The sequence below is a fragment of the Dendropsophus ebraccatus genome, chromosome 10 (genome assembly GCF_027789765.1).
Source record: "Dendropsophus ebraccatus isolate aDenEbr1 chromosome 10, aDenEbr1.pat, whole genome shotgun sequence".
In the NCBI taxonomy this organism is placed as follows: domain Eukaryota; kingdom Metazoa; phylum Chordata; class Amphibia; order Anura; family Hylidae; genus Dendropsophus; species Dendropsophus ebraccatus.
The window spans coordinates 97,029,158-97,049,225 of NC_091463.1; the positions used below are offsets into that span (position 1 = coordinate 97,029,158).

Genomic DNA, 20,068 nt, shown 5'->3' on the forward strand with positions numbered 1-20,068 from the left:
CTGATGACGTGGCCGCGTCATCAGCCGCTCAGCCGCGATTGGCTGAGCATAACTGTGCTCAGCCAATCGCGGCTGAGCGGCTGATGACGCGGCCACGTCATCAGCTGCTCAGCCGCGATTGGCTGAGCACAGTTATGCTCAGCCAATCGCGGCTGAGCTTCGGATGACGCTGCAGAGGGCGGCCGGCACTCGGGAAGATCCGCCGAACTTACGAAGAAGACGTCACTGCTGACGATCGGAGACCGTGGACGACACGACATGCGGTGAGTATAATGCACCACACTTCCGGGTCTAGTGTGGGTGGGGGGAAACACGGGGAAGGGGGCCATTCACAGACATAACATACATTACAAAGTTGTATAACTTTTTAATGTGTGTTATTCTGTGAATAATTTTTTTCGCCGGACAACCCCTTTAATTGCAAACTGCACCTCAACTGGAGACAACAGTAGGGGGAAAAGTGGCCATGTTTTTGTAGCGCTGGATAACCCCTTTAATATGTGCAGTGTTTGTAGTGCATGTGGTTTGTGTACTATGTAGTATATACAGTGTGTGTACTATGTAGTATATACAGTGTGTGTATTATGTAGTATATATAGTGTGTGCAATGTGAAGTATGTACAGTGTGTACATTGTATGTAGTATGTGCAGTGTGTACAGTGTATGTGCGGCGAAGCAAGGGGTGGTTGCCGTTAGTAGCTCTCGTGGTGTTGTGGCTGTAGGGTGTAGCAGACTTCCCAAAACCTTTCAGAACAGCCGTGGGTTACAGCAGGATACGTAGGCATATTCTGCAGCTTTGTCCTGCCTGGGTCAGTACCAGACTCAGGTATACTGCCCTGTGTAGTGTGAAGGTATCCCTGGCATAGACAAGGTGATCCTCAGGGGACGTTCTTTCCTCCTGAGGGGTCTAGCACTGCATGCTAGCGGTGGTTACTTGCATAAGAATAGAATAAGTCTCCTCGTCCCAAGGTCCTGGCCTGAGCCAGGCCCTGGCTTTACTGCAGCAGGAACTGTTTTTGTCTCTGTCTCTCTTTCTTCACTCCACTAGAGAGAACTCTGCCACCAGGAACTAATCTCCCTTTTATAGGGGCAAACTAAACCTCCATGTGATTGGTGACGCTGTGGGTGCAAAAGAGAAGAGAGACGATAGGATAGAAAAAGGAGGGAAACCAGGCCTGTACCTGTGATAGGAGGATAACAAACGTGACAATAACAGTTAACCCAATGCCTCTTCAGCTGTGCACACTATAGAACATACTTTGCTCATGTGCATAAAAGACTTAGTGGCACACCTGTGCTGGGACACTACATGTGCAGTGTGTGTGGTATGTGCAGTGTGCAGTGTATGTAGTGTGTGCAGTGTATGTAGTGTATGCAGTGTGTGCAGTGAGTGTGGTATGTGAAGTGTGTAGTGTTTGCAGTGTCTGTGGTATGTGCAGTGTGTAGTGTTTGCAGTGTATGTGGTATGTGTAGTGTGTGCAGTGTTTAGTGTGTAGTGTGTGCAGTGTGTGTGGTATGTGCAGTGTATGTAGTGTGTGCAGTGTGTGTAGTGTTTGCAGTGTTTGCAGTGTGTGGTATGTGCAGTGTTTGTAGTGTGTAGTGTTTGCAGTGTGTGGTGTGTGCAGTTTGTAGTGTGTGCAGTGTGCAGTGTTTGTAGTGTGTGCGCATTGTCTCTGGTATGTGCAGTGTGTGCAGTGTTTGTAGTGTGTGCAGTGTGTGGTATGTGCAGTGTATGTAGTGTATGCAATGAGTGTGGTATGTGCAGTGTGTAGTGTTTGCAGTGTGTGCAGTGTATGCAGTGCCTGTGGTATGTGCAGTGTTTGTAGTGTGTGCATTGTCTATGGTATGTGCAGTGTGTGGTATGTGCAGTGTATGTAGTGTGTGCAGTGAGTGTGGTATGTGCAGTGTTTGTAGTGTGTGCATTGTCTATGGTATGTGCAGTGTGTGGTATGTGCAGTGTATGTAGTGTGTGCAGTGTCTGTGTTATGTGCAGTGTTTGAAGTGTGTGCAGTGTATGTAGTGTATGCAGTGAGTGTGGTATGTGCAGTGTGTAGTGTTTTCAGTGTGTGTGGTGTGTGCTGTGTTTGTAGTGTGTGCAGTGTCTTTGGTATGTGCATTGTGCAGTGTTTGTAGTGTGTGCATTGTATGTGCAGTGTGCAGTGTCTTTGGTATGTGCAGTGTTTGCAGTGTGTGGTATGTGCAGTGTGCTGTGTTTGTAGTGTGTGCAGTGTCTTTGGTATGTGCATTGTGCAGTGTTTGTAGTGTGTGCATTGTATGTGCAGTGTGCAGTGTCTTTGGTATGTGCAGTGTTTGCAGTGTTTGGTATGTGCAGTGTGCTGTGTTTGTAGTGTGTGCAGTGTCTTTGGTATGTGCAGTGTGCAGTGTTTGCATTGTCTGTGGTATGTGCAGTGTGCAGTGTTTGTAGTGTGTGCATTGTCTGTGGTATGTGCAGTGTGCAGTGTTTGCATTGTCTGTGGTATGTGCAGTGTGCAGTGTTTGTAGTGTGTGCATTGTCTGTGGTATGTGCAGTTTGCATTGTCTGTGGTATGTGCAGTGTTTGTAGTGTGTGCAGTGTTTGTAGTGTGTACAGTATGTGCAGTGTGTGCATTGTCTGTGGTGTGTGCAGTGTCTTTGGTATGTGCAGTGTGCAGTGTTTGTAGTGTGTGCAGTGTCTTTGGTATGTGCAGTGTGCAGTGTTTGTAGTGTGTGCATTGTTTGTGGTATGTGCAGTGTGTAGTGTTTGCAGCGTGTGCATTGTCTGTGGTATGTGCAGTTTGCAGTGTCTGTGGTATGTGCAGTGTTTGTGGTATGTGCAGTGTGTGCAGTGTCTTTGGTATGTGCAGTGTTTGTAGTGTGTGCATTGTCTGTGGTATGTGCAGTGTTTGCAGTGTGAGTGGTATGTGCAGTGTTTGTAGTGTGTGCAGTGTTTGCGGTGTGTGCAGTGTGTAGTGTTTGCAGTGTATGCAGTGTGTGTGGTATGTGCAGTGTGTAGTGTTTTCAGTGTGTGCAGTGTCTGTGGTATGTGCAGTGTTTGCATTGTTTGTAGTGTGTGCAGTGTTTGCGGTGTGTGCAGTGTGTAGTGTTTGCAGTGTGTGCAGTGTCTGTAGTATGTGCAGTGATCGGGCTCTCAGGGATGTGCGGCCATTGAGCAGCACTGTTTGTTTCTTGCAGTGTACAGAGGCTTCTGGACGGCGTTCATCATCCTCGCTGTTGCGGCCAGTGTGGTGGGGGGCCTCCTGCTGGTGTGTGCGGTTCCCTTTGCGGCAGCCCGGCTCTATAGAGTGGGAGGAGGATTCCTCATCACTGCTGGTAAGACCCCGACTCAGGTATCTCATATCTGGAGGGAAATAACAATTCAGGGGCCGAGCCAGGAAATCTCCAGAGAATCCTCAGTAATTCAGAACTCTGGAGACCCCCGGAATGTCCCAGTATAATGTCACCATCCTGTGTCCTGGTATAATACCCCGGTATAATGTCACCATGCTATGTCCCGGTATAATATCCCGGTATAATGTCACCATCCAGTGTCCCAGTATAATGTCCCGGTATAATGTCACCATCCCATGTCCCGGTATAATATCCCGGTATAATGTCACCATCCCATGTCCCGGTATAATATCCCGGTATAATGTCACCATCCTATGTCCCGGTATAATATCCCAGTATAATGTCACCATCCTGTGTCCTGGTATAATACCCCGGTATAATGTCACCATGCTATGTCCCGGTATAATATCCAGGTATAATGTCACCATCCTATGTCCCGGTATAATATCCCAGTATAATGTCACCATCCTATGTCCCGGTTTAATATCCCGGTATAATGTCACCATCCTATGTCCGGGTATAATATCCCAGTATAATGTCACCATCCCGTGTCCTGGTATAATATCCCGGTATAATGTCACCATCCTGTGTCCTGGTATAATATCCCAGTATAATGTCACCATCCTATGTCCCGGTATAATGTCACCATCCTATATCCCGGTATAATATTCTGGTATAATGTCACCATCCTATGTCCCGGTATAATATCCCGGTATAATGTAACCATCCTGTGTCCTGGTATAATATCCCAGTATAATGTCACCATCCCGTGTCCTGGTATAATATCCTGGTATAATGTCACTATCCTATGTCCCGGTATACTATCCCAGTATAATGTCACCATCCCATGTCCCGGTATAATGTCACCATCCAGTGTCCCGGTATAATATCCCTGTATAATGTCACCATCCTATGTCCCGGTATAATATCCCAGTATAATGTCACCATCCCATGTCCCGGTATCATATCCCAGTATAATGTCACCATCCCATGTCCCGGTATAATATCCCAGTATAATGTCACCATCCCATGTCCCGGTATAATGTAACCATCCTGTCTCCTGGTATAATATCCCAGTATAATGTCACCATCCCATGTCCCGGTATAATATCCCAGTATAATGTCACCATCCCATGTCCCGGTATAATGTCACCATCCAGTGTCCCGGTGTAACAGGCCAGAGTATACCCCCAGCCCAGACTATACCCGGGGTTGAAATGGCTTAGGCTAGATTATACCCGGGGTATATTTTGGCCTAGGCTATTTTATACCCCGGGGTATATTTCGGCCTAGGCCAATTCATACCCCCTCAGGTCATTTTATACCCCCATGAAATCAACAGTGATAGACATTGGGGATTCGGCTTTGTCTGTGAGATAAGTGAGAAGCTACTGATGTAAATCTTAAAAATCTAAACACATAGGGGGAGATTTATCAAACATGGTGTAAAGAGAAACTGGTTCAGTCACCCCTAGCAACCAATCAGATTCCACCTTTCATTACTCACAGACATTTTGGAAAATGAGAAGTGAATTTGGTTGCTAGGGGCAACTGAGCCAGTTTCACTTTACAGCATGTTTGATAAATCTCCCTTCATGTTTGATAAATCTCCCCCATGGTGTTAAGTGAAACTGGCTCAGTCGCCCCTAGCAACCAAAGTCACCTTTCATTTTCCAAAATGTCTGTGAGGAATGAAAGGTGGAATCTGATTGGTTGCTAGGGGCAACTGAGCCAGTTTCACTTTACACCATGTTTGGTATACTGTGGCCTGGGCTACCCAGGTTTATAGTATGGCTTAGTCTATTTTACACCTCTTGGTATGAAAACATATCACAGGTGTAGCGTTTATTCCCCGGGGTATACTGTGGTCTGGTTCAACATCAGATGGATATATTCTGGCCTGGATGGGTATATTCTGGCCTGGATGGGTATATTCTGGCCTAGACTATGGTACACCCTGGGGTATAGTTTGATCTAGGCTACTTTACACACCGGGTCTGGCGTCACGTGTACAGGACAACATGGAGCTTTATATGGAGATCTGTAGATGTAAGTGGAGTTGGGAAACAATGACGAGTTAAACTCCATTAATCCGGAATGTGAAGGTCCAGACAGACGACTAATCCAGCAGTGACCAGAATAGTCCCGTACTGGAAGATCAGCACATACTGTACATACCGACACAAGTATATATAGCCACACATGTATACACTATGGATAGTTACACACCACACATGTATACAGAACAGTCACACACACACACACACACACACATGTATACAGTACAGTCACACACACCACACATGTATTCAGTACAGTCACACACACCACACATGTATACAGTACAGTCACACACACCACACATGTATACAGTACAGTCACACACACCACACATGTATACAGTACAGTCACACACACACCACACCTGTATACAGTACAGTCACACACACCACACCTGTATACAGTACAGTCACACACACCACACATGTATACAGTACAGTCACACACACCACACATGTATACAGAACAGTCACACACACCACACCTGTATACAGAACAGTCACACACACCACACCTGTATACAGAACAGTCACACACACCACACATGTATACAGTACAGTCACACACACCACACCTGTATACAGAACAGTCACACACACACCACACCTATATACAGTACAGTCACACACAGGACAAACCTGTATACAGCACAGTCACACACACACCACACATGTATACAGTATAGTCACACACACCACACATGTATACAGTATAGTCACACACACACACACACACACACACACACACACCACATGTATACAGTACAGTCACACACACCACACATGTATACAGTATAGTCACACACACACACACACACACACCACATGTATACAGTACAGTCACACACACCACACATGTATACAGTATAGTCACACACACACACACACACACCACACATGTATACAGTATAACACACACCACACATGTATACAGTATAACACACACACACACACACACACACACACACCACACATGTATACAGTATAACACACACCACACATGTATACAGTATAACACACACACACACACACCACATGTATACAGTATAACACACACACCACACATGTATACAGTACAGTCACACACACCACATATGTATACAATATGGATAGTCACACACCACACTTGTATACAGTATAGTCACCCCCACACCCCCACACCCCCACACATGTATACAGTATAGTCACACACACCAAACATGTATACAATATGGATAGTTACACACCACACGTGTATACAGTATAGATAGCATAGCTGCAGAAATTTGCTACAATGTATCAATCTGGAGTGCAGGCTATAGAGCTCACAGAGCATTGTCTACACTGGATACAGCTGAGAGCACACCTAGCTATGTACAATGTATCAGTCTGGAGTCCAGGCTGCAGAGCTCACAGAGCATTGTCTACACTGGATAAAGCTGAGAGCAGGACTAGCTATGTACAATGTATCAGTCTGGAGCTCACAGAGCATTGTCTACACTGGATACAGCTGAGAGCAGGACTAGCTATGTACAATGTATCAGTCTAGAGTCCCGGCTGTAGAGCTCACAGAGCATTGTCTACATTGGATACAGTTGTATCACTTCTCAGCTGAGAGCAGGACTAGCTATGTGCAATGTATCAATCTGGGGCCCTTGTATGGAGTCAGTGTTGTCATGGGGTTTTTAGCCTTGGACATTCTCTAATAGCAGCAATACTTCCTGATATAGTAACCCCCCCCCCCCCCATCACTACAGGGTAAAGCCCACCATCCTGTACAAGCGGCACAGCCCTCAGAGCACAGACATGTTACTGTCCCTTTACTAAACAGAGAGGAGATGAGACGCTCCCAGATTCCTTGTCCACAGTGATGAACCTTCTCAGGGTATTGGAAAACCATCAACAACGCTGCGTCCTAATGAATTAGCGGCCCCTTAACACAGGAGGGGATGATTTTACTTGGCAGCGTCCTGCTGGATGGGGGCCAGGACACATCACTTTGCTGATTTTCCACTCAGCGGACAAAGCGATGGTTACAATGAAGGAGAGGATGAACACTGCCAACTGTACCGGAGACGAGGGGACACAAATTATATATATTCTCTACTGACCCTACAACTGTGATGGGAACCGGAAACAAACAATATATAAAACATCAAGATCATGAATAGTAGGTACAAGGTAGAGCTACATGACTGTCATGCACTTTACAGGTTAAATCTACATATCATTCTGAGACACTGTGTAGCCCATATAGCGGTTGATACCAGTGGTACACAGGCTCTGCACACCATATAAGTGATTACAGTGCAGCTACATCCAGAGACTTACAGGTGACATGTTCTGTAAGTGACTTATAGGAGGTGATATGTTCATCTGAGTCACTTTTCCTTTCTTCTTCATTTAGCCTGACTTTTCCTGGCCACAACACATCTCCAGAATCTACCACACAAATATTTTAGGTTCTGTACTCCACTTTGTACTTCAATGTAGTATTAGGACCCAATTAGGGCCCTAAATAGTACTTAGGCCCCCTCTTCACCCTCACATAGTGGAAAGGCCCCCATCTGTGCCTTCATATAGTAAATATCCCCCCTCTGTGCCCCTATAGAGTAGTCAGGCACCACTATGACCCCATATAGTAGTCAGGCCTCTCTATGGACCCATATAATAGGTCGTCTCTGTGCATCAATATGGTACTTAGGCCATCTCTGTGCATCCATATAATAGTTAGGCCATCTCTGTGCATCCATATAGTAGTTAGGCCGTTTCTGTGCATCCACATAGTAGTTAGGCAATTTCTGTGCATCCATATAGTAGTTAGGCCGTCTCTGTGCAACCATATAGTAGTTAGGCTGTCTCTGTGCATCCATATAGTAGTTAGGTTGTCTCTGTGTATCCATACAGTGGTTAGGCTATCTCTGTGCATCCATACAGTGGTTAGGCCATCTCTGTGCATTCATATAATAGTTAGGCTGTCTCTGTGCATCCATATAATAGGCTGTCTCTGTGCATCCATATAGTAGTTAGGCCATCTCTGTGCATTCATATAGTAGTTAAGCCGTCTCTGTGCATCCATATAGTAGTTAGGCTGTTTCTGTGCATCCATATAGTTGTTACGCTGTCTCTGTTCATCCACATAGTAGTTAGGCCATTTCTGTGCATCCATATAGTAGTTAGGCCGTCTCTGTGCATCCATATAGTAGTTAGGCCGTCTCTGTGCATCCATATAGTAGTTAGGCCGTCTCTGTGCATCCATATAGTAGTTAGGCCGTCTCTGTGCATCCATATAGTAGTTAGGCCGTCTCTGTGCATCCATATAGTAGTTAGGCTGTCTCTGTGCATCCATATAGTAGTTAGGCTGTCTCTTTGCATCCATACTGGCTGCATTGGCGATATATCTGCTCCTTGGTCGGCGATTCTCTCTTCTCTGTACTGAGATCTCTGATTCTCTCGTCTTCTCTTCTCACAGGTATGCTCCTCGCCTTCCTCATCGCCCTCTTCGCCCTTTGGAAGGAGTTTGCTGCTGACTTGAACAAATACATCTTATTAGAGAGAAGCCAGAGCTGCCCGCCAGACTCTCACCTCCACGTTTATTACGGCTGGTCATTCATGTTTGCGGCGGCCGGGGCCCCCCTGGTGCTCCTGTCCGGGCTCCTGTTTCACTGTATTAGCCGCAGCCTCAGCGTAGAGGAGAAGTAGATGGAGCCACAACCGTGACAGAGGATTCTGTACGATAGAGATGGACATAAAGCTACAGATCCTGGTCATATGATCTGTCGCTATTTGTAATAATAAGGGACCCCCTCCCCCGCTGGGGACGCACACGCGTGTACTACGTTCCATAGTGGGAGGGTGAGGACTGTGACGTATTCCTGCTTGTGACACCTGCTGCTCAACTTTCCTAAAATGTTTCCAATAAAATGTTACAAAACCAAAGACTAATCGGGGGTCGATCCAACAAATTGGACAGGCGCCGAGGTCACAGGGTGTGTGTGTGTCTATGATGCCATTATATAAGGCAGGAGCATTGTATGGAGGCATGTGGACACTCTCTTAGCAATGCCTGGAGGTATAGGGTATGATGTGGCTGTCACTGGCACTATTATGTGGGCACTGCAGGGACAGCTAGTGTGAATGCCCTGACAAATGACACAATGGTTTGATGCTCCAGTCCTCCTTGCCCTATGTCGGTGCTGCATGTATTATGTGAGCAGTGTATGTACTATGTGAGTACTGCATGTATTATGTGAGCAGTGTAAGTACTATGTGGGTGCTGCATGTATTATGTGAGCAGTGTATGTACTATGTGGGTACTGCATGTATTATGTGAGCAGTGTATGTACTATGTGGGTGCTGCATGTATTATGTGAGCAGTGTATGTACTATGTGGGTGCTGCATGTATTATGTGAGCAGTGTATGTACTATGTGAGTACTGCATGTATTATGTGAGCAGTGTATGTACTATGTCGGTGCTGCATGTATTATGTGAGCAGTGTATGTACTATGTGAGTACTGCATGTATTATGTGAGCAGTGTAAGTACTATGTGGGTGCTGCATGTATTATGTGAGCAGTGTATGTACTATGTGGGTGCTGCATGTATTATGTGAGCAGTGTATGTACTATGTGGGTGCTGCATGTATTATGTGAGCAGTGTATGTACTATGTGAGTACTGCATGTATTATGTGAGCAGTGTATGTACTATGTGGGTGCTGCATGTATTATGTGAGCAGTGTATGTACTATGTGAGTACTCCATGTATTATGTGAGCAGTGTATGTACTATGAAGACAATATATGTACAATGTGGAAAGTATAAAGATTGTCTGCCCACTGTATACACTATATAAATCCTCTCTGGGTTCTTCGTGAGACGCCTTCAACACGCACATAGTCTCTGAACGGCACTCACTAAAAAGGTAATTGTGAAAAAAAAGTCTGAATTGCTCCTCAGTTGAGGATCAGGTGTGATATTTGCTGCTTAAAGAGAGATGGCTGCTTCCTCTCCTCTCTATAGAAGATCTACACGACCCTTCCAGATGAAGAGATCAATGGAAAGATAATTACAGATGATGAAGATGCGTCCATGATATGAAACCTGTGTGACCGGTAGTATGGCTGCATATGTGTCCGGCTTCATTGTATTCCTGAATCAGGAGGCTCAGGATGAATAATAAGCTGGAGGTTCTGGATGTCTCCATTATTGATTATCACGCTTTATCTGGGGATCTGATCTCTGGGCCCGTCCCTATGTGCCCCCCCTTCCCCCTCTATGGCGGCCATTGTGGCTGACAGAAGGATGGATGGGGTTAATCCTCCTCCTCTTCTTCCCGCATTTCATCATTTTCCAGCTGGTGAAGCGCACGGCGCACAATGTTATTACTACGGAGGAGGTATACTGTGCAAACTCTGCATTTGTCACTATGTAAAATTGAAAATGAACTTCCATCTCTCGCCTGCCGCAGCGAATATGTCAAATTCCAGATCAAATATATCACATCGTAATTGCTAATTAAACCTGATATTTCACCTATCAAACGGCATACATCTTTTATGAATCCGTGTCACCGCTTACAGAATCCAATAATCTGCACTAAAATATTATGACTGATGAGATCTCACGCTCCGCTCCACAAATACATCACCTACCAGCCGTCGTATAGCAGCCGCCGCCATGCAGGGAGGGAAAGCCGCGGGGGGTCTCCCGCCCAGAACATAAAGGGCTCACAAAACACAAAGGCAATAGTGATACATATTCATCTGGGCCAAGATTTGATCCCATTCCAGGCCCAAAGCCTGAGGCGCCCCTGATAAGATGCCACCCTATGTACTGCAGATCCAGCGCTTAAGGCGGCACATAACGGAGGGGCAGCATGTGCATAACCTGGATCCAGAGGGTTTTATGGAGTGAGTGCGATCTCTGCTGGATAAATGCTACTATCAGTGCTGCCCAATGGTGTGAGAAGAGCCGCCTCCTCGTGGAAAAATGGATAGCTAATTATCGGTCACATGTTATATTGGATGAAAGAAGCCTTGGTCACATGTTATATTGGATGAATGAAGTCTTGAACACATGTAATATTGGATGAATGAAGCCTTGGTCACATGTTATATTGGATGAAAGAAGCCTTGGTCACATGTTATATTGGATGAAAGAAGCCTTGGTCACATGTTATATTGGATGAATGAAGCCTTGGTCACATGTTATATTGGATGAATGAAGCCTTGGTTACATGTCATATTGGATGAATGAAGCCTTGGTTACATGTTATATTGGATGAAAAAAGCCTTGGTCACATGCTATATTGGATGGATAAAGCCTTGATCACATGTTATATTGGATGCATGAAGCCTTGGTCATATGTTATATTGGATGAATAGGCCTCGGTCACATGTCATATTGGAAGAATTAAGCCTTAATCACATGTTATAATGGATGAATAGGCCTTGGTCACATGTTAAATTGGATGAATGAAGCTTTGATCACATGTTATAACGGATTAATGAAGCCTTGATCACATGTTATAATGAATGAAGAAAGCCTTGATCACATGTTATATTGGATGAAAAAAGCCTTGGTCACATGCTATATTGGATGGATAAAGCCTTGATCACATGTTATATTGGATGCATGAAGCCTTGGTCATATGCTATATTGAATGAATGAAGCCTTGGTCACATGTTATATTGGATGAAAGAAGCCTTAGTCACATGTTATATTGGATGAATGAAGCCTTGGTCACATGTTATATTGGATGAATGAAGCCTTGGTTACGTGTTATATTGGATGAATGAAGCCTTGGTCACATGTTATTTTGGATGAAAGAAGCCTTAGTCACATGTTATATTGGAAGAAGTAAGCCTTAATCACATGTTATAATGGATGAATAGGCCTTGATCACATGTTAAATTGGATGAATGAAGCTTTGATCACATGTTATAACGGATGAAGGAAGCCTTGATCACATGTTATAATGGATGAATAGGCCTTGGTATTGGTATTTAAGATTAATAAATCCTTCGTCACATGTTATATTGGATGAATGAATCCTTGGCCACGTGTTATATTGGATGGGTGAAGACTTGATCACATGTTATCTTGGATGCATGAAGCCTTGGTCACATGTTATATTGTATGAATGATGCCTTGGTCACATGCTATATTGGATGAATGAAGCCTTGGTCACATGTTATTTTGGATTAATGAAGCCTTGGTCACATGTTATATTGGATGAATGAAGCCTTGGTCACATGTTATATTGGATGAAAGAAGCCTTGGTCACATGTTATATTGGATGTATAGGCCTTGGTCACATGTCATATTGGATGTATAGGCCTTGGTCACATGTCATATTGGAAGAATTAAGCCTTGATCACATGTTATAATGGATGAATAGTCCTTGGTCACATGTTATATTGGATAAATGAATCCTTAATCAAATGTATAATGGATGAATGAAGCCTTGAACACATGTTATATTGGATGCATGAAGCCTTGGTCACATGTTATATTGGATGAATGAAGCCTTGGTCACATTTTATATAGGGTGAATGAATCCTTGCTCACATGTTACATTTGATGAATAAAACCTTGGTCATATGTTATATTGGATGAATGAAGTCTTGCTCACATGCTATATTGGATGAATGAAGCCTTGGTCACATGTTATAATGGATGAATGAAGCCTTGATCACATGTTATAATGAATGAATGATGCCTTGATCACATGTTATAATGGATAAATAGGCCTTGGCATTGGTATTTAAGATGAATAAATCCCTCCTCACATGTTTTATTGGATGAATGAAGCCTTGACCACATGTTATATTGGATGCATGAAGCCTTGGTCACATGTTATATTGGATGAATGAAGCCTTGGTAACATGTTATAATGGATGAATAGGCCTTGGTCATGGTATACAGGATCAAAACATCCTTGGCCACATGTTGTATTTGAGGAATAAATTCTTGGTCATCTGTTATATTGGATAAATGAAGCCTTGGTCACATGTTATATTGGATGGATGAAGACTTGATCACATGTTATATTGGAAGAATGAAGGCTTGGTCACATGTTTTACTGGATGAATAAGGCCTTGGTTATATGTTATATTAAATGAATGAAGCATTCATCACATGTTATAATGCATGGATGAAGCCTTGGTCACATGGTATATTGAATGAATAAAGCCTTGGTCACATGCTATATTTTATGGATGAACCCTTGATCACATGTTATATTGGATGCATGAAGCCTTGGTCATATGTTATATTAAATGAATGGCCTTGGTCACATGCTATATTGGATGGATGAAGCCTTGATCACATGTTAATTTGGATGCATGAAGCCTTGGTCATATATTATATTGAATGAATGAAGCCTTGGTCACATGTTATATTGAATGTATAAAGCCTTGGTCACATGTTATATTGGATGAAAGAAGCCTTAATAACATGTTATATTGGATGAATGAAGCCTTGGTCACATGTTATATTGGATGAATGAAGTCTTGAACACATGTTATATTGGATGAATGAAGCCTTGGTCACATGTTATATTGGATGAAAGAAGCCTTGGTCACATGTTATATTGGATGAATGAAGCCTTGGTCACATGTTATATTGGATGAATGAAGCCTTGGTTACATGTCATATTGGATGAATGAAGCCTTGGTCACATGTTATATTGGATAAAATAAGCCTTGGTCACATGTTATATTGGATGAATAGGCCTCGGTCACATGTTATATTGGAAGAATTAAACCTTGATCACATGTTATAATGGATTAATAGGCCTTGGTCACATGTTATATTGGATGAATGAAGCCTTGGTCACATGTTATATTGGATGAAAGAAGCCTTGGTCACATGTTATATTGGATGAATGAAGCCTTGGTCACATGTTATATTGGATGAATGAAGCCTTGGTTACATGTCATATTGGATGAATGAAGCCTTGGTCACATGTTATATTGGATGAAAGAAGCCTTGGTCACATGTTACATTTGATGAATAAAACCTTGGTCATATGTTATATTGGATGAATGAAGTCTTGCTCACATGCTATATTGGATGAATGAAGCCTTGGTCACATGTTATAATGGATGAATGAAGCCTTGATCACATGTTATAATGAATGAATGATGCCTTGATCACATGTTATAATGGATAAATAGGCCTTGGCATTGGTATTTAAGATGAATAAATCCCTCCTCACATGTTTTATTGGATGAATGAAGCCTTGACCACATGTTATATTGGATGCATGAAGCCTTGGTTACATGTCATATTGGATGAATGAAGCCTTGGTCACATGTTATATTGGATAAAATAAGCCTTGGTCACATGTTATATTGGATGAATAGGCCTCGGTCACATGTTATATTGGAAGAATTAAACCTTGATCACATGTTATAATGGATTAATAGGCCTTGGTCACATGTTATATTGGATGAATGAAGCCTTGGTCACATGTTATATTGGATGAAAGAAGCCTTGGTCACATGTTATATTGGATAAAATAAGCCTTGGTCACATGTTATATTGGATGAAAGAAGCCTTGGTCACATGTTATATTGGATGAAAGAAGCCTTGGTCACATGTTATATTGGATGAATGAAGCCTTGGTCACATGTTATATTGGATGAATGAAGCCTTGGTTACATGTCATATTGGATGAATGAAGCCTTGGTCACATGTTATATTGGATGAAAGAAGCCTTGGTCACATGTTATATTGGATGAATAGGCCTTGGTCACATGTTATATTGGATGAATGAAGCTTTGATCACATGTTATAACGGATGAATGAAGCCTTGATCACATGTAATAATGAATGAAGGAAGCCTTGATCACATGTTATAATGGATGAACTGGCCTTGGTATTGGTATATAAGATGAATAAATCCTTCGTCACATGTTATATTGGATGAATGAATCCTTGGCCACATGTTATATTGGATGGGTGAAGACTTGATCACATGTTATAATGGATGGATGAAGCCTTGGTCACATGTTATATTGAATGAATAAAGCCTTGGTCGCATGCTATATTATATGGATGAACCCTTGATCACATGTTATATTGAATGAATGAAACCTTGGTCACATGTTATATTGGATGAAAGAAGCCTTGGGCACATGTTATATTGGATGAAAGAAGCCTTGGTCACATGTTATATTGGATGAATGAAGCCTTGATCACATGTTATATTGGATGAATGAAGCCTTGATCACATGTTATATTGGATGAATGATGCCTTGGTCACATGCTATATTGGATGGATGAAGCCTTGATCGAATGTTATATTGGATGCATGAAGCCTTGGTCATATGTTATATTGAATGAATGAAGCCTTGGTCACATGTTATATTGAATGAATGAAGCCTTGGTCACATGTTATATTGGATGAAAGAAGCCTTAGTCACATGTTATATTGGATGAATGAAGCCTTGGTTACATGTTATATTGGATGAATGAAGCCTTGGTCACATGTTACATTGTAAGAATTAAGCCTTGATCACATGTTATAATGAATGAAGGAAGCCTTGATCACATGTTATAATGGATGAACTGGCCTTGGTATTGGTATTTAAGATGAATAAATCCTTCGTCACATGTTATATTGGATGTATGAATCCTTGGCCACATGTTATATTGGATGGGTGAATATTTGATCACATGTTATAATGGATGGATGAATCCTTGGTCACATGTTATATTGAATGAATAAAGCCTTGGTCGCATGCTATATTATATGGATGAACCCTTGATCACATGTTATATTGAATGAATGAAACCTTGGTCACATGTTATATTGGATGAAAGAAGCCTTGGTCACATGTTATATTGGATGAATGAAGCCTTGATCACATGTTATATTGGATGAATGATGCCTTGATCACATGCTATATTGGATGGATGAAGCCTTGATCGCATGTTATATTGGATGCATGAAGCCTTGGTCATATGTTATATTGGATGAATGAAGCCTTGGTCACATGTTATATTGGATGAAAGAAGCCTTGGTCACATGTTATATTGGATGAAAGAAGCCTTGGTCACATGTTATATTGGATGTATAGGCCTTGGTCACATGTCATATTGGAAGAATTAAGCCTTGATCACATGTTATAATGGATGAATAGTCCTTTGTCACATGTTATATTGGATAAATGAAGCCTTAATCACATGTTAAAATAGATGAATGAAGCCTTGATCACATGTTATAATGGATGAATAAAGCCTTAATCACATGTTGTAATGGATGAATAGGCCTTGGTATTGGTATTTAAGATGAATAAATCCTTCGTCACATGTTATCTTGGATGAATGAATCCTTGGCCACATGTTATATTGGATGGATGAAGCCTTGATCACATGTTATATTGGATGTATAAAGCCTTGGTCACATGTTATATTGGATGAATGAATCCTTGCTCACATGTTATATTTGATGAATAAAACCTTGGTCAAATGTTATATTGGATGAATGAAGCCTTGGTCACATGTTATAATGGATGAATAGGCCTTGGTCATGGTATACAGGATGAATGAATCCTTGGCCATATGTTGTATTTGAGGAATAAATCCTTGGTCATCTGTTATATTGGATAAATGAAGCCTTGGTCACATGTTATATTGGATGGATGAAGCCTTGGTCATCTGTTATATTGGATGAATGAAGGCTTGTTCACATGTTTTACTGGATGAATAGTAGGGCCTTTGTTACATGTTATCTTTGATGAATGAAGCCTTGATCACATGATATAATGCATGGATGAAGCCTTGGTCACATGTTATATTAGATGAATGAAGCCTTGGTCACATGTTATATTGGATGGATGAAGCCTTGATCACGTTATATTGGATGCATGAAGCTTTGGTGATATGTTATATTGAATGAATGAAGCCTTGGTCATATGTTATATTGAATGATTGAAGCCTTGGTCACATGTTATATTGGATGAAAAAAGCCTTGGTCACATGTTATATTGGATGAATGAATCCTTGGCCACATGTTATATTGGATGGGTGAAGACTTGATCACATGTTATAATGGATGGATTAAGCCTTGGTCACGTGTTATATTGAATGAATAAAGCCTTGGTCACATGCTATATTATATGGATGAACCCTTGATCACATGTTATATTGGATGCATGAAGCCTTGGTCATATGTTATATTGAATGAATGAAGACTTGGTCACATGTTATATTGAATGAATGAAACCTTGGTCACATGTTATATTGAATGAATAAAGCCTTGGTCACATGCTATATTATATGGATGAACCCTTGATCACATGTTATATTGGATGAAAGAAGCGTTGATCACATGTTATATTGGATGAATGAAGCCTTGATCACATGTTATATTGGATTAATGAAGCCTTGGTCACATGCTATATTGGATGGATATAGCCTTGATCACATGTTATATTGGATGCATGAAGCCTTGATCATATGTTATATTGAATGAATGAAGCCTTGGTCACATGTTATATTGAATGAATGAAGCCTTGGTCACATGTTATATTGGATGAAAGAAGCCTTAGTCACATGTTATATTGGATGAATGAAGCCTTGGTCACATGTTATATTGGATGAATGAGGCCTTGGTTACATGTTATATTGGATGAATGAAGCCTTGGTCACATGTTATATTGGATGAAAGAAGCCTTGGTCACATGTTATATTGGATGAGTAGACCTCGGTCACATGTCATATTGGAAGAATTAAGCCTTAATCACATGTTATAATGGATGAATAGGCCTTGGTCACATGTTATATTGGATGAATGAAGCTTTGATCACATGTTATAATGGATGAATGAAGCCTTGATCACATGTTATAAAGAATGAAGGAAGCCTTGATCACATGTTATAATGGATGAATAAGCCTTGGTATTGGTATTTAAGATGAATAAATCCTTCGTCACAAGTTATATTGGATGCATGAAGCCTTGGTCACATGTTATATTGTATGAATGAAGCCTTGGTCACATGCTATATTGGATGAATGAAGCCTTGGTCACATGTTATATTGGATGAATGAAGCCTTGGTCACATGTTATATTGGATGAATGAAGCCTTGGTCACATGTTATATTGGATGAAAGAAGCCTTGGTCACATATTATATTGGATGTATAGGCCTTGGTCACATGTCATATTGGAAGAATTAAGCCTTGATCACATGTTATATTGGATAAATGAAGCCTTAATCACATGTTATAATGGATGAATGAAGCCTTAATCACATGTTATAATGGACGAATAGGCCTTGGTATTGGTATTTCAGATGAATAAATCCTTCGTCACATGTTATATTGGATGAATGAATCTTTGGCCAAATGTTATATTGGATGGATTAAGCCTTGATCACATGTTATATTAAATGCATGAAGCCTTGGTCACATATTATATTGGATTAATGAAGCCTTGGTCACATGTTATATAAGGTGAATGAATCCTTGCTCACATGTTATATTTGATGAATAAATCCTTGGTCATCTGTTATATTGGATAAATATATCCTTGGTCACATGTTATATTGGATGGATGAAGCCTTGGTCATCTGTTATATTGGATGAAAGAAGGCTTGTTCACATGTTTTACTGTATGAATAGGGCCTTTGTTACATGTTATATTTGATGAATGAAGCCTTGATCACATGTTATAATGCATGGATGAAGCCTTGGTCACATATTATATTAGATGAATGAAGCCTTGGTCACATGTTATATTGGATGGATGAAGCCTTGATCACATGTTATATTGGATGCATGAAGCTTTGGTGATATAGTATATTGAATGAATGAAGCCTTGGTCACACGTTATATTGAATGATTGAAGCCTTGGTCACATGTTATATTGGATGAAAGAAGCCTTGGTCACATGTTATATGGGATGAATGAAGCCTTGGTCACACGTTATATTGAATGAAAGAAGCCTTAGTCACATGTTAGAATGGATGAATGAAGCCTTGGTCACATGTTATATTGGATGAATGAAGCCTTGGTCACATGTTATATTGGATGAAAGAAGCCTTGGTCACATGTTATATTGGATGAATAGGACTTGGTCACATATCATATTGGAAAAATTAAGCCTTGATCACATGTTATAATGGATGAATAGGCCTTGGTCACATGTTATAATGGATGAATAGGCCTTGGTCACATGTTATAATGGATGGATGAAACCTTGGTCATCTGTTATATTGGATGGATGATGACTTGGTCACGTGTCATTTTGGATGGATGAAGCCTTGGTCACATGTTATATTGGATGAATGAAGGCTTAGTCACATGTTTAACTGGATGAATTAGGCCTTGGTTACATGTTATATTAGATGAATAAAGCCTTGATCACATGTTATATTGAATGAATGAAGCCTTGATCACATGTTATATTGGATGAATGAAGCTTTGGTCACATGCTATATTGGATGGATGAAGTATTGATCACATGTTATATTGGATGCATGAAGCCTTGGTCATATGTTATATTGAATGAATGAAGCCTTGGTCACATGTTATATTGAATGAATGAAGCCTTGGTCACATGTTATAATAAATGAATGAATGAAGCCTTGGTCACATGTTGTATTGGATGAAAGAAGCCTTGGTCCCATGTTATATTGGATGAATGAAGCCTTGGTCACATGTTATATTGGTTGAATGAAGCCTTGGTCACA

The 20,068-nt window shown here is 41.4% G+C and overlaps 1 protein-coding gene and 1 long non-coding RNA gene across 2 annotated transcripts in view; one reads left to right on the forward strand and one right to left on the reverse strand.

The window, feature by feature from the left end:
* The window catches only part of LOC138802386 (sodium/hydrogen exchanger 2-like), a 48,686-nt gene extending 39,381 nt beyond the window's left edge, over positions 1 to 9,305 (forward strand). The window contains exons 13-14 of the mRNA XM_069985621.1: positions 3,172 to 3,309; positions 8,839 to 9,305. Coding sequence (XP_069841722.1) covers positions 3,172 to 3,309; positions 8,839 to 9,068 — 368 coding nt within the window. The 3' untranslated portion in view covers positions 9,069 to 9,305. The remainder of the gene's footprint in view (positions 1 to 3,171; positions 3,310 to 8,838) is intronic.
* The window catches only part of LOC138765884 (uncharacterized), a 222,756-nt gene that overhangs the window by 55,623 nt on the left and 147,065 nt on the right, over positions 1 to 20,068 (reverse strand). The window lies entirely within an intron of this gene.